The following is a 26,353-nucleotide window of genomic DNA, read 5'->3' as shown; positions in this document are numbered from 1 at the left end:
GAAGAGAACTGGCTTTTACCTCAGGGTGTTTTTTGCTATTTTTTTTTCTTTCTTCAGGGTATCATTTACCTCAGATGCTTGTAAATCCCAAATTCTGTTTATTTGCTGGTCCCAGTGGTTTTTACTTCTTGACCCCTCCCCAACTATCCCCGAGGTTGTGGCTCCTGCTGTTCGTTTCTTTAACTCCCTGATGCATCTTACACACTTTAGCTTCTCGAATGTTCATCTTTTCACTGGGCAACAGATGAGATAAAGAGAAGCTGTTAGTCTGGCCAGATGCACATCTGGCGCCAAAGGGTGAGTCTGGGTTTTGATTCTTCTTGCCTGAAAGAGGTTTTTGAGCAGAGCGGCCATGCTGGGATTTCCCTCAGGTTTTAAAAGAACTAAAGGCCCCAACTCAATAGGCCTTACGTTTGCACTATGTAACTTGAGGGTTTTGCTTAAGAAAGATACAAAATCAGCCCACAGGTGAGGAGAATTGGGGTGAACTATAAGAAGACACTTGGCCAGGATGGGTTTTCTCCAATGTCTGCAAAATGGCAATCATGAGCACGGCCCACAGCACAGCTCTCAGGCTCTACAGAACAGTAACCCAGGGACATAAGGACCTGGCCCTGTGGTTGGATACTTGGTTCCCATGACCTACGGTTGCTCTGAAATAACTGGGAGTGATGGGGAGAACAGACATTGAAAAGTCATGCTAACTTGGGAGAGCCAGACCAAAGATGCCCCTAGTTCTCCTAAGAAGCGGACATTATTGATGGAAGAGATATCCCTGGCCTCCAGCATCATTGTTACACAGAGATAGCTTCTCTGGAAGTTAGCTCCTTCCCACCTACTCTCCATCTTTTTTAAAAAAAAAATAAAAAAAAATATATTTTATTGATTTTTTACAGAGAGGAAAAGAGAGGGAGAGTCAGAAACATCCATGAGAGAGAAACATCCATCAGCTGCCTCTTGCACACCCCCTACTGGGGATGTGCCTGCAACCAAGTTACATGCCCCTGACCGGACTGGACCCAGGACCTTTCAGTCCACAGGCCTATGCTCTATCCACTGAGCCAAACCGGTTTAGGCTACTCTCCATCTTTTTTTTTTTTTTTTTTTTTTTTTTTTTTTAAATATATATTTTATTGATTTTGTACAGAGAGGAAGGGAGAGAGATAGAGAGTTAGAAACATCGATGAGAGAGTCATCGATCAGCTGCCTCTTGCACACCCCCCACTGGAGATATGCCCGCAACCAAGGTCCATGCCCTTGACCGGAATCGAACCTGGGACCCTTCAGTCCGCAGACCGACGCTCTATCCACTGAGCCAAACCGGTTTAGGCTACTCTCCATCTTTAATGGTCATCAAGAAATGGCCCCTCCCAAGGTGGCAAACGTGGCACACTGCTTTTCGGATGGTGCCTTGGGAAGGCCTCTTTGGTGGGAGGTCGGCCGCCCTTTACCTGACACGTCCAGGTGCTCCAGGTTGGGGCAGAGGGACACCACGTCAAACACGGCCTCGTTGGAGATGTTGTAACAGCCTGAGACCTCCAGGCGCCGGAGCTCGGGGCAGCACTGGGCGATGGTGTAGAGGCCCCTGTCGGTGAGCCGCCGGCAGCCGCTGACCGTCACGGTCTCCAGCATGAGACACACGTTGGGCGTGTCCTGGCACAGCCTGCGGGTCAGCACCTTGAGGGCGCGGTCCACGTTGATGGTCTCGCCCGTCAGGCGGATAGTCCTCCAGAGCCGCGGGTCCCAGGCCAGGTTGTACCAGCGGCGGCACACGCGGGCGCAGCGGCACAGCTGGTTGGTGGGCAGGAAGGAGAAGACGTGCACCATGCAGTGGTCCGGGAGCCGCTCGATGCTGGCCTGCTCCTTCTGCGGCCTGGAGGCCAGCCGGATGAGCGGGTGGGTGAGGCGGGTCGGGGGCGGCGAGTGGACCATGGCCACCGTCTCCCCCGTGATGGAGGACGAGGAGGTGGAGGAGCCCCTTCCATTCTGGAATCCCGGCAGGTTCGGTGGACATATCAGGGCTGGGCTGGGCGTGCTCAGGGTGCGCATGCTCAGGTCGGAGTCTGGCAAAGGAGAGAGAGCAAAGGGTTAGTGATGGCCTGGCAGAAGGAGGCAAATGTGGGGTGACCCTCCATTCCATGGATACCCATCCAGAGGAGCTCATCTTCTGCACCAGGGATGGGCAAACGTTTCCCTAAGGGGCCAGATCTGAAATATTGGAGGCACTGCAGGCCATATGGGCCCAGTCTTGGTGACAATTACTCAACCTCAGTGTTGTGCAAAAAGCTGCTATAAACAGTATGTAAAGGGATAGGCGTGGTAGCGGCAATAAACTTTGTTTTTTAAGAACAAACCAGCTGGGTTTGGCCTGAGGGCCATAGTTCGCTGACCTCTGATCTACAATTAATGGTGAGTATCTAAAGGGCACAACTTCAAAGTTTCATTATTTCTATGCTAGAGGGCCACTTCATATATCATGAACACAAACTGATTTAGTTTCCTAATTATATTTCGGTTTTGCAGAAAATATGCTTCATTTACAAACGAGGAGCATGAGTTTCAGAACGGAAGTTTCAGTGGGTGTAGAAAAAGTTTGCTATCTTTGCCCTCACCTGCCCCCTAGCCCCTGCCCCCTCCCCCCTCCATCTTTTGATAACTGAACCCCAAACGAGGGGACTCAGGTCTGAGGAGCACCCCTTTTCTATGTTAGATTTCAGGTTGGTACTTCTAAGCCTTGAGTACACATGGCCATATTAATAACCCCTTCCCTTTGCATTTAAATAATGTGAGTTAAATTTGGTCCTTGGAACCAAACCGATCACATGATGAGGAGGACACAGTGGTGTTAAGTTTATGAGGAGTTATGTTCTTCAGAATACTACTATAAGGAGTCTGCTCACTTCATATCCCTAGCACAGTATATATGCATGAGAAAGAATTTATTCTCTACAAATGTATCTATATTATACGTTTTGCAATATAATGGATATATTCATCTAGGAAGACATTTATTTTCTCTAATTAGTATGTTTATATATTTTACATGTTTTTTTTGCACGCACGCGCGCGCGCACACACACACACACACACATACATAGAGCCTACCTTTAAAAGACTGAAAGATAGAGCGAGAGAAAGAGAGTAGTTTTTTTTTTCTCCAAAATAGAAATTTCTTCATCTGAAATAGTGAGTTGGGCTAGATGAATTCAAAGTCATTTCCAGCTCCAATTATAGCTCTAAAGACTTAAAAACTCTATCATTGTGTACCTTTCCACATATCATATCTTGGGACTTTTCAAACACTCATTTTTTTTTTTCCAAATAACTCCCAGTAATAACATACAACACATAGAATTCTGACACCCACATCTCCACTGAGTATCTATTTGTAGTTTTCATATGCTTATATTTTTTGTACTGTAATAAATTTCTTCTTTTAGATTACTGCTTTATAACCTTAACATTGAAAATGCCCTTCACATATCCACAACTTTGCTCAAAGAGCATCTTTGAATTATTGTCTTCTCTACCTCGCTGCCTACCCCTTGAAATACAAACACCCTTTGAGACTGAACACAAATGCCTTCCCCTTTAAGAACACTTTCTTGGTGTCTTTGGGACATAATCAATTCCTTTCCCTTTGAGTCCTCATTATTTAGGTATATGTGAATGTATCTTTCCCTAGTATGCTTGGATTGTATTATTTTTCTCAATTTTGCATCCCTCATATATCCCACATCCCTTGTCATGAGATTTTATACTCTCGCTAGTTTAGTGATGCTGGGCTTGGCTACATGACTTGCTTTGGCCAGTGAATTGCAGGGAAAGTGATGTGCCCAAAGCCATTGGTGTGGTTGGGCATGTCTGGCTAGTCCACTGATCTTAGGATGAGGAGAAGCCAATGGAGCAGACAGAACTGGCTCCAACCTGCTGCTGAGAGTCAAGCTCAACCAAGCCCTGCTGGGAGCAACCAATGCCCAGATGAAGTCACAGATGTGTGAGCTAACATTTTGAGTTGTTGCACAGCATTACTGCCTTCTATTCCATTAAAAACTCCTTTAAAACCATAATTAAATCATTTTATTATGTGTGCCTGGTGGTATCTGATATGGTTTATGGTGCATAGTAGGTGCACATAAATGTCTTGATTTAAATGAAAATACTTATATGTTTAAAAATATTACAATTTCTAGCTTGGCAATGTACTTTTATATCCCAGGTGTATTTTAAACCATTCACAAGAAAAGAAATAAGAATTTTTTTCCTCAAGCTATTGTTAGGACATCAACCCCAGCACTCAGTGGGGAAAGGGATACCTCAACTTCCCGAAAATATTATGACATTGTAATATAAATGAAGCAGAGAGAAAGAATAAGGATTCAGAATATGAATTTGGAACATTTTGTAGGTACGAACTTATTTTCATATCTGAATACCCATTCCTACCTATCTGATGTCTTCAGGGCAAAATCTGCCTGTATCACTAAGGTGTTATGTTTTGGGTTAAAACACAATTTGGCAATAACTCTGAGAGGATGTTATTGCTAATTTTAACACATTGTATACATTTATATAAAACTTAGCCATTATATTATATCTTTCTATACCTTCTCCCCTAGGCAAATGGTGAATGAAGGATAGTATTTGGAAGGTCTCCATACTGCCAGACATTATTTTGAGCAGGAAAAATAACAGAACTTGCAATATGTGCTAAGTGAAATATATATTTCCAAAAGTTTCTATCAAGCATTAAATTCATTGATGGCTGCATCAAGTATCCTAAAAATCTCAGAAGTCCTCTTGGTAACTGGACTTGATGCTCATAATGAAATGGCACATGGTGGTCTGTTGAACAGCCTTCCTTGCCTGTGCTTCAGTGGCATCCACATCATCACAGGAGCAGATATCACCCACAAAGCATCCTTGGCAGGAAACACTGCAAGGAGGTATACACAAAAGGCTCTCAATCATATATGTGAAGGTAAGATGCCCCTTGGAATGTCAGCAAAAGGAATACCCAAACTCTCAGGAGAGGAATAGATCTTCATAACTTATAAAATATTTCCAAAAGGCAATTTTTTTATCTACCAAGACCACTGTTTTCCCTGTAGACATTCTCTGAGCAAACATTTTTTTTTTAAAGAATAAGTACATGAATTGATAATGTAATATTTTTAAAAATATATATTTTATTGATTATTTTTTTTACAGAGATGAAGGGAGCAGGATAGAGAGTTAGAAACATCAATGAGAGAGAAATATCAATCAGTTGCCTCTTGCACACCTCCTACTGGAGATGAGCCCGCAACCAAGGTACATGCCCCTGACTGGAATTGAACCTGGGACCTTTCAGTCCACAGGCTGATGCTCTATCCATTGAGCAAGACCAGTTAGGGCAATAATGTAATCTTTTAAAGGTAGGCTCTACAGATTATTTTGTGATAGGATGGATGAGCACATGGAAGAATGGACAGAAAGATAGACAAAGCTATTAGAGGAAAATTTTGCAAAAAAAAATACCCAGGTCTGATTAATTACAAATATAAGGATTAGAAAAGTAGTTGCCAGTTATGAATGTGTAAGACTTAAAGAAAGATAGAGATAAACAAGCAAGTATCATGAAAACAGAATGGAAAAATTTAAAGACGAAACGATCATGCACTTTTTCAATAGGACATGAATTTTGTGTCTAACTGTGTCTCTTAATTGAGAAGGTGGACATATTCAAAAGATTGAAATAGAACTACAATGAAAAAACACCCAACCAAATAGCTCTGATATTTGTAGAAAAATATACAGATGGACTGCAAGGAATACACAGGGATAGAGACTGTGTTAAAAATCCCTGAGCTGTTGCAGATTCTGAGAATACAGATTAATAGGCAGAAAAGAAAGTAATGATTCCTTCCTTCACTGGACCATTTAACACACATTGTTACCGCAGCCTGAGTGCCCAGTAGGGGTCTAGGAAGGGAGGAGTTTTTGCACTTGACTGGATTATAAAGCATGTTTCAAGCCCACCTCCTTTCTGCACCCATCACAGTCCCCTTAAAAGACATCCTCAACCTAGACTTTGACCTCTCCAATCCTTTAGGGAGAGAGAAAAATGACTCCATATTGTGAATGCACCCAACTCACACAAAATCCAGGATGGTAAAAGATAGAAAAGTTTGTACATGTCTGGAAAACAAGTCAGTTTTCGTAAGTGTCAGCTGAAGACAATGGATACAGAAGCTCCCGGTAGTGAGTGACAAGCTTTGTAATTAAATAATATTTTTGTTGAGATTTTGGATTTTCTCAAAAAGAATATAATCTATAACACAACAGAGATCCTAAATCAAATAAATATAATTATACTTTTTATATTGATATTTTTAACCCTTGTCTAAGACAGTGGTCGGCAAACTCTTTAGTCATCAGAGCCAAATTTTTTGAACTTAACTTCTCCTAATGCCACTTCTTCAAAATAGACTCACCCAGGCTATGGTATTTTGTGGAAGAGGCACACTTAAGGGGCCAAAGAGCCGCATGTGGCTCACGAGCCACAGTTTGCTGACCATAGGTCTAAGAGATTGTTGACTCTTTAAATTTTAAGAGCTTGTGGATCCATTAATAATTGAAAACATTTTCAAGTATGTAATTTACATGAGAGCACTATGGTTTGTGTCCTTAAGTTACTTTAAATATGTAAAGAATACCAAAAAGCATAGCCGTCTTTTTCTGGGAGGAAAAAAATCCTATAAACTCTTTTTCTCATGGGTTCAGAGTCCTGGAAATTTTACATCTTTAGTAATTACAGTATAGTAAAAAATATTCAAGGCATCTCATACACACATGCTTATTAGACACATTTTCTTCTAACTAGATAGCTGCCTGTTTTGTACAAGTTTTTATTTTCAAACCGCTGCTGTTTACACTCTAGGAAGTCATATTTACATTACACTGGCCTTTCAAAGTCAAAATTTACAAAGCTACTCTGCCTGTTCCCCCTCTGATTACCAAAACTTTGGTGCAAGATGCTTTCCATTATAAGTGGTCTTTCTATTCAAGAGCTCTTGCCATAAAAAGCAAGGTTTCTTTTCTTAGCTTAAACTCAAGCTTTAAAAAAATACATCTATAAAACTCAGCGAGTCAAGAAAAATACCACCTGAAGGATCTTTTTTCTTCTTGTTTTATTTCAAAATATTTTTTCTTAATGTGGTCCACTTTACATACACACCTAGGGCTTATTTCAGGAATTCGTTGCTATAAAGTGGAAATCTAGAGTATATAGACCAGATTATCTTGCATTTTCCCCGGAGGATTTACCTTCAAGTTTCCAGGATTCTTGCCAAAACTGGTTTGGCTCAGTGGATAGAGTGTCAGCCTGTGGACTGAAAGGTCTCAGGTTCGATTCCATTCAAGGGCATGTACCTTGGTTGCTGAATACATTCCCCATAGGGGGTAGGCAGGAGGCAGCTGATTGATTTTTTCTCTCATCAATATTTCTAACTATCTCTCTCCCTTCCTCTCTGTAAAAAAATTAATAAAATATATTCAAAAAAGATTCCAGGGATCTTGTTGGTAACATCACCCCAGGATCAAATTATGACTAAGACTTTGTCCAAGAACAAAACATCTGCTTTGTCAGTCACCTGGACTAGTCCCATGAGGGTGGAGCTATGGTGATTGATCCCTGATATCTTGAGGAGGAGGAAGAGGCTTCTCTAATATCAGAGTATATCGTCCAGTCCAATGCCTGGCTCCGTCTCTATGCCTGGCCACCATGTTATCCAGTTTCTGACTCTGAACTGAACTGAGAGCAGGGATTCCATTTTACCCTTTAGCTCCTATAGAAGGAAATTAGTTATTGCTAAGGAAACTATTAAGCCACATTGTTCTAGAAGTCATAAATATAACCAATGAAATATACAGAATGGCATCTTTCGACTCTGCAACATAAATATCTAGAAATAATCTTTTAGGAAATTTATGCTTGACAAAATATCAGGTGGCCTCAGAAACTATGAGCCTGGATTATTATAATTCATCAGCCTCATTATGGCTTTCCTCAGCCTTGAAAGGATAACTTCTTGGTACTCTCCTTTTTTTAATGTAACATGCCAAAGGGATATGATTGTATCCAATTTATTTTTCCAATGAAAAGCAGGATGTTTAATATCTGAGAGAGAATACCATGCTGTTAGATGCTAACCTTCTCAAAAGGCAGGGGTAGAGCATACTTTTATTTTTATTTAAAAAAAAATTTATTGATTTTTTACAGAGAGGGAGAGAGAGAGCTAGAAACGTCGATGAGAGAGAAACACTGACCAGCTGCCTCTTGCACATCCCCTACTGGGGATGTGCCCTCAACCAATGTACATGATCTTGACTGGAATCGAACCTGAGACCCTTCAGTCCGCAGACCGACGCTCTACCACTGAGCCAAACCGGTTTCAGCTAGAGCATACTTTTAGAATCCTTTTCAACATTTATTTCTTCCTTTAAAAAAATAAAATAAAACCAGGCCTCAGGTTCAAGGTCATTGACAGATAGCAGCATATAGCTAGCATTTGATAACATTCTTACTACTTTGGGTTTTTATTTTTCATTGGAATTTGTTTTTATTTTAACAATCATCCTCTATTTATGGTAAATGATACTGGTTTTCCAAGTAAGGTGATGTTAGAATATTTGGTTTTTCAAAGTAAACATTAAGTTGATGTTTACTTTTAAAAATATTGAGTGAATAATAGTGTAGGGGATGAGTAGATACAACAATTATAATAGCATTTGTAAGTGTCTGAAGTTCAGGAAATGCTGTTCAGGTGGAAAGAACATGGAAGAGATGAAGTTGAATTCCTTTCTCTTCTGCTCTACTATGTGCCACTGGCATTCTCTGAGGCAGGTCAATGAAATCCATGAGCCACAGGTTCCCCTTTTGTAAAGTGGACATAATTCCACCCACTTCGCAGTGTAGTTAGGTGGACTCCATGGAAAAAGTGACGTTGGCAGAGGCATCTAAGAAAGATGATACAACTTCTACTGAGGACTTCGTAGGGAAGACATTCTGCACCCTCCTGATCTCGGGCTATGTTTTTAGGGGGATGTTATTCTGGGTTCCCTGGCATAGTGCCATCTTTATAAATTCTTTACTGTTATCTCCAGAAACCTTTGCAATGTTTTTCATGTCAGCATGAGGGGTTGGGGAGAAGAAGAGGGTGGAATAATAATAAAGATCCAGAGTTAGCGCATAACATACTAACACTGGGTGAGCAAAATATAGCCTTTGCATTTATTGGTATAAGAATATTGTCATTGTGAAAGCCCTTTCTCATAATTTACTTAATAAATATGTTTTTCTATGACAATATGGGCTGCTCTCTTCTTGAAATGTCTCCCGTGGCTCTTTTACCACCATTCTCTCTTCTGTTTTTCTTTTCTCCTTCTCAGGTGTTGTTTGCTCAAACCTCTTATCCACTGGGGTTCCCCAAGGGCTTCATCCTAACACTTCTCTGATAGCTTCTGGCCTAACCCCCCAAATTTACAAATCTGAGCCCTCTGCTCATGTTATTCTCCAGGCCCAGACAGTGTATTCCTCCAGACTAACTGGTGGATTCTCAGTTATTTCTCAAGTCCCAGGTAGGACATGGGCTTCTCAGTCAAGCCTTGCCAGATGCACCCAGGCTGTATTGTTTCCCTTGAATTCAAACATGTCTGCACCATAGCTTTTTGCACACAGTGTCTCTCCACCCATTAGACTGTGAGCACCTTAGGCCAGGTGCTCTCTCATTCATGTCTGAGTCAGTCCAGAGCTTCACCTGGATTCAGCCACCCAGAAAGCTTTCAACTACTGCACCAAAGGGTATGCCCATTGCTTGGACCAAATCGCTTTCAGTCTCTTTTTGGTTCTGGTTGGAAATATTTTATAGGAACTACTTGGAAGAGACAGATGTTTCAGATTGAAGAAATTGGAACATCTCTGTGCTTCATCAACATTTTATTTTTAGGTCTTTTTTTCTTTTCCCCTCCACTGAATTTAGGCTGAAGGCTGTACATACACTTAACTTAATAAGATTAATTTTCTCAGAAGTTATTTAAAAAGACACCTGCACACACAAAAACAATCTCTTGTAGCACCCATCATCGGAAGCGCCCAAGAGCCAGATTCTCGGTGCTTTTGTTTTCATGATAGTTGCTATTGTAGATTACTCACATCATTGCTCGCTCTTAATCATATTAAAACATAAATGGGTAAAGGCAGGAGGACAGGGACATCTGTAATAGTTCCAACAATGAAAATAAAATACCCCCCCCCAAACCCCAAAACAAAAAACCATAAAATACACAATAAATAAAAAAGAATAACTCTTGTACATTGCCTTGAATTTTAAGACTTATTCTGTTAAAGTTTAATCACCAAAGATGGAACAGGAACTCTTCCCGCCCTGTCAACACCCTCCCCGCAACTGATCCACACATCACTTGTAGTGATCAAAACCTGCTTTTCTTGCACAGTGAGTGTGGGAGAGGCAGTCATATCTATTCATTGTCCTCCAGAGTCACTTTGCAAAGCTGGGGCAGTGAGCCAGCTCTTGTCTTGAAAAGAGCAGAAACACACAGATTTTCATGGAAAGACCAGCAATCTATATTTTCAACCTTCAAGTTGCACTTTATATGGCAGCCTTAATTACTTTCTATTTTCAATTGTCAGATAATGCTTTTGCCTTATTTCCCCATGAACAGTTACAAAATTCCAACGTTTGCATCTTTCAAAGCTTGACTCCTAGTAGATTATTGAATTGGTAAAGAGAAACTTATAAATTTTCAGTTCACAGCAAAAGCAGGTCCCACAGGGAGCAGCAGTCTATTTCACAAATTCAACTTTCTGGTGAGAAAGAAGAGAAATTGCACTAAACATATAAACATGTAAAATATCAATAATTCATCAGAATGTTCTTAAAGCAGAGCAAATCCTTGCATTTCCTTAGCCAGTTGAAAATGTAATTCACCATTGTTTAAATTATTTACAATAATTTCTTTTAATGTAAAAATATGTATAAAGGATTTATTATGTATAAGATACTGTCCTAAGTTCTATATAAATATTGATTCATACATGCAGTATCCCTATTGTCATTTTTAAATGCTTGGGAAAACCAATGGCCAAATGATCTCAGGAAAACATCTCATTCTCTCTAGACTGTATTGTCAAATAGAAAAAATAACAACTAAAGGAACTTAGTACATTAAAATTGCTTTATTGCCTTAGCTTGTTTGGCTCAGTGGATAGAGCATCAGCCTGTGAACCGAAGGGTCATGGGTTCGATTCTGGTCAAGGGCAAGCGCCTTGGTTGCAGGCTTCCTTCCTGACCCCAGGCCCTGGCTGAGCATGTGCAGGAGGCAACCAATCAATGTGTTTTTCTCACATCAATATTTCTTTGTCTTTGCCTCTCTTTTCCACTTTCTCTAAAAATCAATGGAAAAATAGCCTCGAGTGAGGATTAAAACAATTTTTTTTTGCTTAATTTACCTGCTAGGGGGCTCTGTATCCTGGTGGGTGGATGAGTACCTGTCACTGACCTGGCACACATTTTGCATGTGGAGTCCCCTGAGCCTATTACAGTCCAAGTTCATAATCTCTCCTGAGAGATCCCAGGGCCATCCTACAGGGTAGAGCATTTGCAGTGAAAAAAAAAAACCACTATTCAGAAGCACAAAAACTGTCTTTTAGATGGACTCCTGGTTCTTGGGGGATGGGTCTTTACATGGCTGGCTCACATGGTCCCCATTCTAGACTACGTAATTGTTCAAAACTTAAATTGCAATCTTTTTTAGGAAGCCCTTATTTTAAAGGGAAATTAATAACCGTTTGGCAATTTAGTTGCAGAGTAGAATTCAAAAATTGAAATACTTCTGGGAAAACCTTCCACACCAACTGCATAGTGATTTCTCTGTAGAATGAGGACCTTTCATTAACTTTCCAGGTCACCCATCTTTCAACCAATCTATAATTTCTGGGTCATATTTCTCTTTAGAAAGGCATATATATATATAGATATATATATATAGATATAGATATATAGATATATAGATATATATAGATATATATTTAATATATCTCTTAACAGTATTTGGACCAAGATTAAAAAAATAAATCTAAAACTTAGCTCCTCTTGATAACTTGTGGAATTAATCCATACTAGTATTTAAAGCTCCCACTTAGTCTCAAGATCATTAAAAAAATGCTTGGAGTGGAGGTTGGGAATTGGTAGGGGAGGAAGTATATATTTGAAACATTGGAGATGATTCTATCCAGGGTTATTTTCTGTTCAACTTGTGCTTTTAGTTCCCCTTTAACCAAATTTGAAACTTATAAAGCAAGCAGAATGGTAGATTTTGGTTCATCATTTATTTTTTCTTAAAAATATTTATATTGATTTCAGAGAGGAAGGGAAAGAGAAAGGTAGGAACATCAATGATGAGAGAGGGTCATTGATCAGCTGCTTTCTGCACACCCCACATTGGAGATTGAGCCCACAACCTAGGGATATGCCTTGACAGAGAATCCAACAATGATCTCCTGATTCATAGGTCAGAGCTCAATCACTGAGACACACCAGCCAGGCTGGCTCATCATTTTTATCCCAGGAGACATGCTCTAAGACTTCCAGGGGATACCAAACCTTAACTATGCTATGTTTTTTCCTATACGTACCTATGATGAGATTTAATTTATAAATTAGGCACAGTAAGAGATGAACAACAATAACTACTAATAAAAGAAAACAACTATAACAATATACTGTAATAAAAATTATGTGAATGTGGCTCACTGTCTTTTTGATAACCAATCTGATAACTGAGATGGTTACTAAATGACTAATGTGTGGGAACATATGGACAACGGGAGGATTCACATCCCAGGTGGGATGGAGCAGGACTGCATGAGATTCAATCATGCTACTCAGAGTGGAATGCAATTTGAAACAGATTGTTTATTTTTGAAAATTTCCATTTAATATTTTTGGACCATGGTTGACTGTGGGTAACTGAAACCACGGAAATAGAAACTGTGGATAAGGAGGAACTACTGTATTCTGTATACTTTCCTATTCAGTAAATTATAGTTCTAGGAAGCTATCTCTTGATCTTGTGACATGGATCAGGGTGAGGGTAGGGACTCATGAGTAGATTGGGAGGCAACCTCATCCCCTCCATTCTGCCCTCTTTATTCTTCCCTTTGTTTCCTCCAAACCATATTACGATCACCACCCTGCTCGCATAGATGGACCACTTTGTCTACCTTCATAAATTTAATTCTGAACTTAAAATACTCTATTTTATCAGCAAATATGAACACTCTGACATGATATCCCTGGCTGGTGTCTTGAGTTTTCCTTAAAAATTTTGTAGTTATATTTGCTCATTTGGTTTTAAAATACTCTTAATAAATTAGTAAGATCAAAGATTAGCAAAGATGATAAAAACATTAAGAGTAAGCACTCCACTCAAACTGAGGCACTGAATACCCATATCACCAATTACGGCATAGTTTGGGATCATCCGGACAGATGAAAGTAGTATATGTGGAAAACTCATTGGAGAAACTTCCTCAAGTCATCTGGACACATTTTTCTTTTAATCAAAGCATTGATTTTTTTCTTTGTATATTATTCAGTTGTCTTCTGTCAACATAATGGCAGCAAATGGTGAAAATGTGCTGGATCAAAACATTAGGCCATTTAGGTAATAATAATTGTGTAAACATAGATGCAATGGTGGGCACTTTCTGCTATGAGGACATTAAGAGCTCTGGGACTTTGCATGTTAGGGCATCTGTGCCTTCTAAGGAAAACAAACTGATAACTTCATAACTTTAAACATCCTGTCCTGTCCTAAATATTAAACATATGCTCTAAGGGGAGAAAAAAGCACATGTGGAAGCAAGAAAACCAATATAAAACTGTCACCATGCACCCCACAGGCACAGAGAGAGGCTGGAAGGGACAGGATGGGAGGCAGCTGCATGGGACCTTTTCCATTTGGACACCAATAGAGAAAGCAGGGTCTTTGGAGTGGAGTGCCTTTGGGTCCTAATTAAATGAAGTTTTCTGGTCATCTTATAATCACATCCCCATGATGGTCAGCACAAGGACAGTTAACATTTATTGAAGCTTGCAGTTAAACTTTCTGTGCACTTGAATTATAAAATGAGTGTTATTAACCCGAAAAAGTAAACCCTGTACAAGGCATGGAAATCACATCCATGCCTTAAAAGTCATTCAGAGTGCAAATCTCATCATCTACAATCTCATGGCTGAGTAGTTGGTGCCTTGTGCTGGGTATGATTAAAAATGCTCCTAGAGGTGAGAGAATTACTTAGGCCTTGGTTCTACTAAAAAAGGGTAATACATGTGTGAAATTCATGATATGACCTAACTCTGGCTTTATCAAATTCTTGCTTGCTCTAATGTTCTGTGATTCACTTAGGAAAAATCTTACGGGGGAAATAAATTATGATTTATTACCGGTAATTAAAAAACAATAAGAGAGGAAATAATTGTTACTCTGGGCATCATTATATGGTAAATTATATGGTAGAGTCTATGGCTTTTAGAAATTGGAGCAGCTATTGAAAAATCTATTTCTGGAATGGCAGCTAAAGAATTCATTTCTGATTTTTATAATTTTTTTCACATGATTTTGAAGTAGGTTTCTATTTGATACTTTATGGAAGAATTTAAGTTTTAATAAGAATCCAGAAGTTTGTTCTATAGAAAACTGGAAATCTGCTAATTGGGCCAGTGGGTGCAGAGGCTGGCAAATATTATCAAAAATTATAGTAACAGTGACTTTTTCTTTGTTGAACCAAATTATTTATAATTCAATACTTTATTTTCTACAATCACAGGCTTCAATTTATTGGTTCATTTATTATTTGATTGGGAATATATATATGGTGTTCTCCAATGTTTTCTCATAGATTCTAGAATTTATAACTTTGATTTATTTTTATATGTTGCTTGGACTTTTCTCATGGGTTCTTGCTATATTTCTTTTTTTTATAAACTATTTATTTGTTGGTTTTTTTTTTTCTTCTCTTTCAGGTCTCTGAATAGTTCCTGATGAGGCCAGGTCCCATGGCACTGTCCTTCCAGGCTTGTCTAATACATTGATACCACTGCTCCCAGTGTCTTAATATTGTGAGAGCAAAACCAAGGTATTTGTATTTATTGTTTCCTGAATTATTTTATAAAGTAATTCAGATAAAAATTTTAAGCTTATAAAATGTTGATTTTTCAAATGTATTTATCTTAATGAGAACATCTTTTCTGTGTAAATGATAGCAGAACCCGTAAAACAGAAAAATGTTTTAGAACATTAAATTAAAAATACTATAAAACACTGTATCAATTAATAGCATGATTAATAATTTACACATATATCTTATACATCTTACACACTTTATATAAAGATGTATATATACTTGTACATATACATAATAAATATATATATTCTTAGTTTTGAATGTGCTATGAATTATCCAGTCTTTTTCAAAAAAAGGCAAACAAAAAAATCCCTATGAGAAACAGAGAGAGCTGGACAAAAAATAAATACTTGGCAGGAGATGAGCAGGTGCAGTGAAGTGACTTCCCAGCTGAAAGGAAAATAAACAGAAGACTTGCTGTGCAAATGCCTGTGATACTGAACAGGTTCACAGTAAGCGCTGAGCTGCAGTTCTGTGACTATAATGCAGTGGGTGAGCCAAGAACACACTGAGTTTTATCCAGGCGTCTATGGAAACTCTTTCAGGTGGAGGGCTAAATCCTTTGACACATATTTTTAGCTTGAGGCAAAAATCTACATTTTACCATAAAAACATTTTTTTTTCATATGGCTACGCCCGAGGACAATTTTGTTGGAATCAATGCACAAATGCCCTTTGAGAATGATGAGTGCTCAAGTCAAACTCCTCATTTCTCTCTTCTTACACTGACTGATACGATGGGTCTCTCCTTTTCTCTTTCTCTCTCGCATACACATAAACATGTGTCTGTCAGTCAACCTGGCGGCAGTCTGGCATTGCTCTACCACAGAAATAATGGCTGGCCTCAAAGATTACTGTTGCTTATGCCCTCACCTTCCTGTTTCAAGTAAATTAACAGAATTTCCAATGTATGTTGGGAGAAAGAGGCTGAATCATTTCTGCTCCACAAGAAATAGGTAGCTGATGGATAGTTGCTTCCTGAACAGATGTTGTAGCTTGTGAGGTTTCTAGCTGGGGCTGGATTCATTCTGTGTCTGCTCTGAATAGAGGTAGAATCTTGGTTTCTCCTACTTCGGATGCAATGGCTATACTAACCAATGTTAAAGAGAGATCTTTATATTCACGAGTTTGGAAAACATGGTATTTATATGGGGGAAGGTACATCGGGATAGGAAACTGGATAGATAGATAGATACCTTTGGTTATTTATTTATTTTTTTGCATACCCATGATAAATGACTTATATTTGCATGCTGGCTTGGCAATGTACTTCATTATTATTTGTACAAGTCACAGTGACATTATGAAAGATATTTAATAACAGCGGTAGTCTCCCAATGGGTTTCATACCTTTCACTCTTTACTATTCTAATCCATTCTGGTTTGATCAGTCTTAAAATACACCTGTCATCAACTCATTCCTTTACTCAGAATCTTACATTGCTTTCCCCATTACCTGCTGAATTCAGACTTCTTGTCTAACCATGGAAGGCTGGCTTCTTGGGGAATCAACACACATTTTTCAACTTTTTCTGCTAGTTTCTCCTTTGGTGTGGCCTTCCTCCAGAAAACCGGACTATTCACTTTTCCCAGGAGCATGATCTAACTCTCCCCTGCTCTAGTCCTCTCTTCCTTCATGTAAATTTATGTTGTTGCTTTAAAATCCTTTCAGGCTTGATTCAAGTACTATCTATTATACTTAATGAGCTACTGCTGGGGTCCATCAACAGATGATGTAGGGCTCATTTAAACTATCACAGCACTACCATCTTAATTAAAGCATTTATTTATCTTCCTACTTATTAAGATGCAAACTCCATGATGATTGGTACCCTGATTGTCTTGCTCAACTCTTTTCCTAGCATCTTACAAAAGTGCTTCATACTTAATAGACATTTAACAAGTATCTGCTGAATTAATAAGTGGAATGAGTAAAGTCTTTAGATTGAGCTCTTGGAGTTTTTATTTCTTACAAGATGAGTGATTGTGTAGAAGACTCACATATATTTGTGGAACTTAGAAGCCCCTCAAAAATATTTGTTAAATTAGGAAAAACTGCATTTTCCCATGATAATTTATAAAGCACTTTAAGGTATATTATCTTTCTTTTGACTGAATGCCTTATTGTGGGCAAGTTCGGTATTTTTCCATTTTCATTTTAGTTACCAAAGCCTACAGAGAAATAGGAAATATCAGCCCTGGGATAAGACTACAGCTTCTGATGCTTGACAATGTCAGAATAAGCTGCCCAGGTAATCTGCATTACAAAGGGTCAAGGAGGAAGTAGCTGGCAGGAGTTAGTCATTAGCCTTAAGGTATATGGGCTGGAGAACACTTCTCTCTTGATCCTCTATAGCCAGGATTTAAGATTGGCTTAAAGGTAAGATTGGGTAAGATTCTCCCATTCCATTGCTGAACCTATGAGATGGGTACTTTTAGAAGCTATTTTGCCCATCATAGGCTCTCATGATGCATTAATGGTTTAAATCACAATTTTACATTTAGCCTTGGGCTTCAAAACACACACACACACACACACACACACACACACACACACACACATATATATATATATATATATATATATATATATATGCACTAAGTATCAGAATTGGATGATCATTCCTATATATTATAAAATTTAAAAGATAAAAAGTGTCTGAGTTTTAATGTTTTGCAAATGAAATATCCACTAAAATGCAACACATCTGGTTATTTGAAAAAAAATATTTTATTGATTTTTTACAGAGAGGAAGGGAGAAGGATAGAGAGTTAGAAACATTGATCAGTTGCTTCCTGCACACCTCCTACTGGGAATGTGCCTGCAACCAAGGTACTTGGTTGATTGAATCAAACCTGGAACCCTTCAGTCCGAAGGCTGACGCTGTATCCACAGAGCCAAACTGGTTACGGCTACATCTGGCTTAGGTATTATAGCACCTTCTTTACCTATTATAATTTAATTGGACATTTTCCCCCGTGGAGTACTTTAAGGATATTCAATGGCTTTTTTTTTTTTAAAGCTTTCTGTAAGAGTTTCAATTATATTCCATCTCTTTCTCTCTCTGTCTCCCTCTGCTAGATTGGAGACTCAAAGGACTTCATCTTTCTTTTGATTCCTGATGTGTTTCCAGCTCTTACAGCAGAGTTGAGCTGACACAAACTATGTACTTAATAAATATGCATTGAATGGATGGATTCTAAAATATAGAAAACTAGAGCCCTGATGCATGAACTTCATGCATAGGGGCCGGCAAGGGGGGTGCGGGGAGGGAGAAGACTCGAGGGGGAGGGGTCATGTCCCTTAGCCCGACCTGCACCCTCTTGTAATCTCATAACCCGGGACCTCTGACTCTTAACTGATCACCTGCCTGCCTGCAAAGGACCTAAATAGACACTTTTTGAAGGAGGACACATAGAAGGCCAAGGGACACATGAAAACATGCTCACAGTCACTAATCATCCAAGAGATGTAAATAAAAACAACAATGAGGCTCCATCTCACATCTGTCAGAATGGCTATCATCAACAAATCAACAAATGACAAGTACTGGAGAGGATGTGGAGAAAAAGGAACCCTCACAAGCACTGCTGATGGGAATGCAGACTGGTACAGCCACTGTAGAAAACAGCACGGCGTTTCCTCAAAAATTTAAAATGGAACTCCCATTTGACCCAGTAACCCCACTTCTAGGACAAGAAACACCAATAAAAAAGGATATAAGCACCTCTATGTTCATAACAGCACAATTTATAAAAGCTAAGATTTGGAAACAGCTTAAGTGCCCATCAGCAGATGAGTGGATTAAAAAAAATGTGATATATCTACACAATGGAATACTATGCTGGCATTAAAAAAAAAAAAAAAGAACTTTTACCATTTGCAAGAGCATGGAAGGACCTGGAGAGTATTATGCTAAGTGAAATAAGCCAGATGGAGAGAGATAAATACCACACAATCTCACTCATTTATATGGAATATAATGAACAACATAAACTGATGAACAAAAACAGATCCAGAGACAGAGAAACACTAAACAGACAGTCAAACCTCAGAGGGAAGGGAGGGAAGGGGGTTAAGAGATCAACCAAAGGACTTGTATGCATGCATATTAGCATAACCAATGGACATGGACACTGATGTGGTGGGGGCATGTCCTGGGGGGTGGGAGTGGTCAGGGAGGCGTTGATGGGGGAAAAAGAAGACATATGTAATATTTTAAACAATAAAAAAAGAAAAAATGAAAAAAAAAATCAGCAAGATGAGAAGAAATCTTCCTCAGGTTATGAGTGGTCCGACTTCCTCCCACCTCATTATTTACATTAGTCTGGTTGAAATTTTGTTTGTTGTTTGGTTTTATAAGTCTCATCCTTGGTTTTTATTTGAGGGATACTGCTGAATAATTATGTGTTTGTGCAAGGAAAGAATAAATGGACCCTGGAGGTTGAGATGCTCAAAGCACAGAGCTGTGCACCTGTGGAAGTTTACAAGTGCTCTGTTAGTGCACGGATTCTTAGACGTGACTGCACGGTGAAATTACTTGGGGAGTTTTAAAACTACACGGATGCCTGGATCATACCTCCAAAGATTATGATTTAATTGGTCTGGAGTACATCAGAGGCATTAGAGGTTTTCAAAGCTCTTGGGTGTTCTGATATGAGAGGGGGTTGAAGAACCAGTGATTTAGAAAACTTGAACATACCCGGCATATATTTAATGCAGGTTTCAGCTGATTCAGGTCACATGTAGCTTCTGTCCTTTAACTTAAAAATACCATAGGTGCTCCCATATTCCCTCATTTTGAACTATTGGGAAAATTTCTGTTGCTCAATGTTTCTTTGTTTTTTTGTGTGTTTTTTTTTCCTCCCTAAGAAATAGGCTTTTGCTTTTCAATGAGGAAGACAAGCCTCCTGATAAATAACATAGGAAGGAATTGCATCTTAATCCCAGGTGGGACTGTTTGGGGACACATCAAGAAGGGGTTGCATGCTATTCTTTGAAGAATAAGCTTTACAGCCTGTTAATCTTCAACCACTAGACCCAACAGGGAGGATTTTCGTTGGCTTATGGCCAACTATTGGTAAATTTAATACCACTTATTGTCCCTGGGAGGGTATTAATGTACAATTTCCACCCACTTTTCTTTTCTGCTTGTTTGTCCCCATGATTTGTCATGACTGCTGTGATATAGAGAGCCATCCATGTGCTCCTGCAGGCTTGAACAAAGAAGAAAGTGTAATGGGGGAAGGAGCTTTGGTATTGCCCTAGGCTTTAGGAAGATAGAAACCAATGTTGCCGTTTTTATTAAATAGAGGGAAGTTTGCCCATGAGTGGTAGAATGCACACTGAGACTAAGGTGCCTAAGGTCATCTTGGATTCATCTTTTCTTAAGTTCCCCCCCCCCATACCTGACCAAGTAGTTCTCTTAATTCAATAGTTAAAAAATGTTACCACACAAAGGTTAAAATCATGGTGGGAAAACTCACTGGCTTCAGGAAGGCATTCGTATTAGCATTTTAGGTGGAATTTATAGGTGGGTCCCAGTAACCACTTCAGCAGAAATTGGAAGGCAAACTTAATAGCTATTGATCAGTTCTTGGATGATATGTAATATAATTTAGATTTAGTTACTATGCATGCATTTTATGACATCTCTTTAAATTGACCTCTCAGATTGTCTAAGCCACCAGATTTTGATCAAGGAAAAGGGTTCAGGGACATTTAGAGCTTGTGGCACCATGAAGATGCCAGACATGAGGAGGCTCAACTCTAGAGTCTGGCGTCCAGGTGCCTGGGAGCAGGTGGGTGCTCAGCGTAGAAGCATGGTGGACATCGGGGCACAAGGAATCCCAGGATAAATCACTGTTTGTATTCAGACATTTGGCAGTTCCTCCTCTCTCAACTGGAAAAGCACATATGTATTTAACATAGTTTTACAGACACTAACACACAGTCAACCCTCTCAAGTTTACCAAAATAACCACATGTGACATTTTCAAATCCCCACAACAGAGCTATTTTATGCATGATTATAAGTAGATTGTGGAGTGATAACCATGACAGGAGGCAGAGTTGGTGTCATACAAAGTGTGTTTGGTAAGGTACTTATTAGCTTCCCATCTTCAGGGAGACCCTTAAACAAAGCCAGGAAATGCACGTGGTCAATATTTATATTCGCTAGACACGTCGGGGTGGTTTGGAGTCATTTCCAACACAGCTGTGCAAATGGTTGATGTTGTGGTACTTTCTCAGACTTAACTCTCCATTTGGCAATTCCTACATATGTCCAAACACTGAAAATATTTTTGCTTTTGATATGTAGGAGAATCCAATTTGGGATTTAAATGTCAAGCGAAGAAAAATTATCCATTCTCCTGCTTCCCGTTTCATATGTTACTTTGTTTTCCTCCTGAGCACTCCTACTCAGTGACAGTGCATACTGCCCTGACTTCCCCTTGAGAAATTCCCAGAGCAAGCTCTTTTGTGCTGTCATAAACATAAGGGGTGAGGCATTGGCTGGAAATGTAAACTTGGATCAAGCTTCCAAAACACAACAGAACAATTGGTGGTCTTGTCGGGTCCAGTCCTTTAATTGGAATAAAACCATAGCTTGACTAGGCTGTACTGTTTATAAGGCTCATCCCCACATATAAACGATTTTTAAAAATTATGGGATACCCATGTTTATAAATGCAATGAGTCTTTGTTTAAAAAAAAAAAGCAATTTATCTGTGTCTTGAATTGTTAAGCTTTTTCTTTTTCCTCTTTTTAGCCCAAAGCAAAACAAAGTACAGTTTGGTCCCTTTTTTAGCAGTCAAGTTTCCCACATTTGGGGAAATTGAAAGGGTCAGCATATCCGGAAAGCAATGGGTAAACTTGCCCTAGGAAAATCACCTTCGTGATCATGGTATCTCCTCTGCCAGGTAAGTAGACTTTGGCCTTTTACTTGAAGATGAGCCACAATAAACTTGCTCAATGCATAGAAATCTTTCTGGCACTTGGAATCACTCTGGGGAGAGTGTAATTGTTAGAGCAGTAATGTTGTTTTGTGAGCCACGACTCTTGGAAAATATGTGCTTGTGAGTCATAGACACACATGGGTATGTGCGCATGCACACACATGAGCAAACATGCAGGCAGCTTCCCAAATGTCACCCTATTTTATTAGCAAAGGATTTTCACCTTTGCTCTGTGTACACTACTTCTACCCTGCAAATTAAGGGACGCAGACAATCTTTGGTTTATGGGGTGAAACGCCCTATTGGCAGGATGGTCAACCATAAACCAGCATAATGAAGGGGTCAAGTAGGGATTACTGAAATTAGGCTCCATCTGAAGACAAAATATAACTTGGGAGATGTATTGAGTAATATCCACAGGGATTGCCATTTGGAGAAAAAAGGAAATAGCACACTTCAGAGAAAAGAAATGCCTTTTGGAGACAGGACCAATTTAGGCCTCTCCAACTTAATCCAGTTTGATGGCCACAGGGAGGACAGAACAAAGTAACTATTCAAGGTCACCCACTTTCCTCTGTGTGTGTGTGTGTCCTCACTGTAACAATCACATGGCCACACACATATGCATACATAGAGTACATGACATGAACACACACATGTGCAAGGTTCAAAATGATTTCTTAGTAGTTCTTTCTGCTGATTAGTAGAAACAGACGCAGGGGTATAGCATATCCAGGCCATTTAGTACAGGCCATTCTAGTTACTTGCCTGAGTTGATTTTCCTCTCCTTTCTTACTTGCCTTTAGTTATTTATTTACACACATTTGAACAAGAAAATGTCAGGCAAATGATAATAGGGATTGTTAACTTGCCCAGTTCTGGCTATAAAGATGGTCATAGAAAGGGAATCAGGTCCTAGAAATCCAATGATGTGTATTTTTAAAAAACATTTTGGAGGAAATTCATTGTGGGAACTGAAATATTTCTTTGACCTTCTACCATTCATGTTATCATCATCCAAGTGGAAACCAATCACTGTGTATTATAGGTCTCAAAGATCTAACCTCCAGGTATTAATTTTTGTGTGTAATCACCTCCTCTTGAGTATGGACTGGACCTAGTTACACTTTTAACAACTGAAGTTTGGTAAAAGTGATAAGTTGTCAGTTCTGAGATAGTTATAAAAGGCTGTGACTTCCTTCTCACTTGCATTCCCTCTTGCTCACACGGATGAAGCAAAATGCCACATATGAGCTGTCCTATGAAGAGGCCCACATGGCAAGAAAATGAAGGAGGCCTCCAGCTAGCATCCTGTGAGGAACTGAACCCTCAGTCTACAACCTGCAAGGAACTGAACACTGCTAACAAGCATATGAGCGAGTGTGCAGTGGGACCCTCTCTGTCCAGCCTGGAGGTGACCGAGGCCCAGCTGACACCTTGAAAGCTTTCTTGGGAAATAAACAGTGTCTGATTCCTGACCCACAGACACTCTGAGGTAATAAAAGCTGTTGTTTGAGCCACCAAAGTTTGGGGTAATTTTTTACATAGCAAAATCAGTACCAATACACCATTCTAAAAAACATTCTGCATTGTTTACTGGTAGATTGAAAAAAATTTTAAAGGTAAACATGTTTGTAATAATTTATTACAAGTTTCCTTCCACTTTTTTTTTTGGGTGGTGGTGGTGAGGGGGAATTGTTTTACTTTTAATATACCCAAGACCACATCTTGGATTATTGCCAAAATCTTTTCAATAAAGAATGCCTGTCTCACCACCTATAAAGTGACAAGTGAGTACAGGCAAATGATAATAGGGATTACCCACTTTGGGTTAGAAAATCCATTTCTTACAACCCAAAACTGTTATGCATATAACTTGTGATGAGAAACAATGTGTGGGAAACCTTGTTTGATGAATAATAGCTTTTCTATACATGGATTTAAAAACCATTGAGTATCTCATGACCTATTTTAAATAAGAGTGGGATACACTGGTAGGATGTTCTCTTCTGGGAAAAACCAAAAACTAAACAAAAACAAACTAGACCTTAAAACTGTCTTGTCATGAATAAATACTTGGGAATGTGCATTCCTCTGGAATTCCCGATCTGCCACAGTGCTCTCAGTCAACATCTACACCAAGACTTTCACTCGAAAATATATATAATCATATCTGCATATTTCTTATCTCACCTCAAATGCTTGAAGAATACATGCTAACATGTGAATGATAAATGTTAATAGGATTGTTTTAATTACACTAAAAATGTTTTCAACCACTGAAAGTTGGTGGACATCTTGAAAGATGAGATGATTCATGATAATATGTCTGAGACTAAGAGAGAGCAGACTAGGTCTTTACTGTTTTTTTTTTTTTTTTAATGACTAGATTGACATTAAAAAATCATTTAGTGCCAAAACTGGTTTGGCTCAGTGGATAGAGCGTTGGTCTGTGGACTGAAAGGTCCCAGGTTTGATTCCGGTCAAGGGCATGTACCATGGTTGCGGGCACATCCCCGGTGGGGTGTGTGTAGGAGGCAGCTGGTTGATGTCTCTCTCTCATCGATGTTTCTAGCTCTCTATCCATCTCCCTTCCTCTCTATGAAAAATCAATAAAATATATTTTTTAAAAATCATTTAGTTTATAATACCTATTTTCTCAAAAAAATGCTACCTTGTTTTTCCACATTACTTTCTGAGATGGGAGCTATATTAGGTTTCAAAAGAATTGCGGTGGCCGGAGATTCCATGCCAGTGTTATTTCTGCTCTGCAGATTCAATAGTTTAATCTCAGGGATTTGATCAAGCAGGTAAAAACAGTTCTGTGACTACACAGTCAGATTTTCTGCTAATGGGGACTAGGTTGAGAAGAGAATGACTTACAGGATTAACTGACATTTGATTTCACAGGATTTATTGCTAATTCCACCTTCCTCAGAATACTGATGTATTTCTGGTTTTGTGTGGAGACTTCTGCCAGGTCTGAAATGTCGGTTTTATAGAAATCTTTATGAAGACTGGGAAGCTGGTTTGATTCTTGGTCATGACAACAGACATTTCCGGACTCATGTGGCCACACCTTAGAGAAGTCAGATGCCCAAGGAAAGCTCTGCACGTGGACACTGGCCCGGACTGGATCCCAAAAGAGCGCTTTATGCCACTCCTAGCCCTGGCCCCTCAGGCCCTGGTTACATTCATCTCTGGCATTAGAAGCAGTAGATGACCAGGAGTGAGCACTCTTATCAGTCTTATGAGACCTTATGCTCGGTGGCCCCACTTTCTGGATGAGGCAGAAGGACGACATCCCTAGAATTGAAGTCTCGGTGAAGAATTATGTATAATTTGATAGAGAATTACATGATCTTTGCAAAAACAGTAAAAGGATTAACCAAATGAATTGGCTCAAATTTGGAAATGATGATAAAAAACTCAGCAAAATATTAAAATCATCTATTTTGCAAGCCATTGTCTTTTAAAAATGGTTTTTTAGCTTACTCAGAAAAATAGTGAATCTGGCCCCCCAAAGGACAAGTTCTGACAGTGAATAATACTATTAAGTTACCTCCTGGCTACATTTATGTAGGGGCTTTCATGTAAAAAGGCAGTGTGGCTTAGGGGGTAAAGTAAACTTTCTGAAAACAGACCGCTTGGAAAGTTACTTAGTCTCTCTGTTGGTTAGTTTTCTCTTCTTCAAAACTGGAATAGGAATAGTACCAGCCTCATAGAATAGTGAGGCTTAAATGAGCATGCAATAGAGATAGGATATAATAAAGGTACTCTGTATATTATTTTTTTATTATTAAATGAAAACATAAAACTTTCCCTAGCCTAATGATTCAAAATTTATTTTGAAGCATAAGTTACAAACCAATGTCTTTAATGGTAAGAATTAGTGCTTTTCAAATTCTTTGTTAAAGACAATTTTATTTTGCTTCCAATCACTTCATAGACCCATACTTCTGCAAACTCAATAAAAATAAATTACTAGAGAAATGAAATAAGCATGAGATAAAGATATATAAGACCTAAGACTAAACTTCTTAGTCAGGTGTTTCTGAAAGCTTCCTCTTGACTTCTGTACTTGTCTCTTTGCCATCTGGTCTCACAGTTCACAGATGAACTGGAGACCAAACCTGCAGAAGA

The 26,353-nt window shown here is 39.1% G+C and overlaps 1 protein-coding gene and 1 non-coding gene across 3 annotated transcripts in view; both read right to left on the bottom strand.

The window, feature by feature from the left end:
• FBXL7 (F-box and leucine rich repeat protein 7) overlaps positions 1 to 26,353 on the bottom strand; it is a 282,611-nt gene that overhangs the window by 6,824 nt on the left and 249,434 nt on the right. For both annotated transcript variants that reach the window (XM_045571112.1, XM_036409441.2), the window contains exon 3: positions 1,452 to 2,063. In XM_045571112.1, coding sequence (XP_045427068.1) covers positions 1,452 to 2,063 — 612 coding nt within the window. The remainder of the gene's footprint in view (positions 1 to 1,451; positions 2,064 to 26,353) is intronic.
• Positions 22,024 to 22,182, bottom strand: LOC118704050. Its single transcript, XR_004983275.1, has one exon. It is a non-coding gene; the product is annotated as a U1 spliceosomal RNA (small nuclear RNA).

The sequence above is a fragment of the Pipistrellus kuhlii genome, unplaced genomic scaffold (assembly GCF_014108245.1).
Source record: "Pipistrellus kuhlii isolate mPipKuh1 unplaced genomic scaffold, mPipKuh1.p scaffold_m20_p_4, whole genome shotgun sequence".
Classification (NCBI taxonomy): Eukaryota; Metazoa; Chordata; class Mammalia; order Chiroptera; family Vespertilionidae; genus Pipistrellus; species Pipistrellus kuhlii.
Note: the sequence above shows the minus strand (reverse complement) of the source record. Positions and strands in the feature narration are given on the sequence as shown.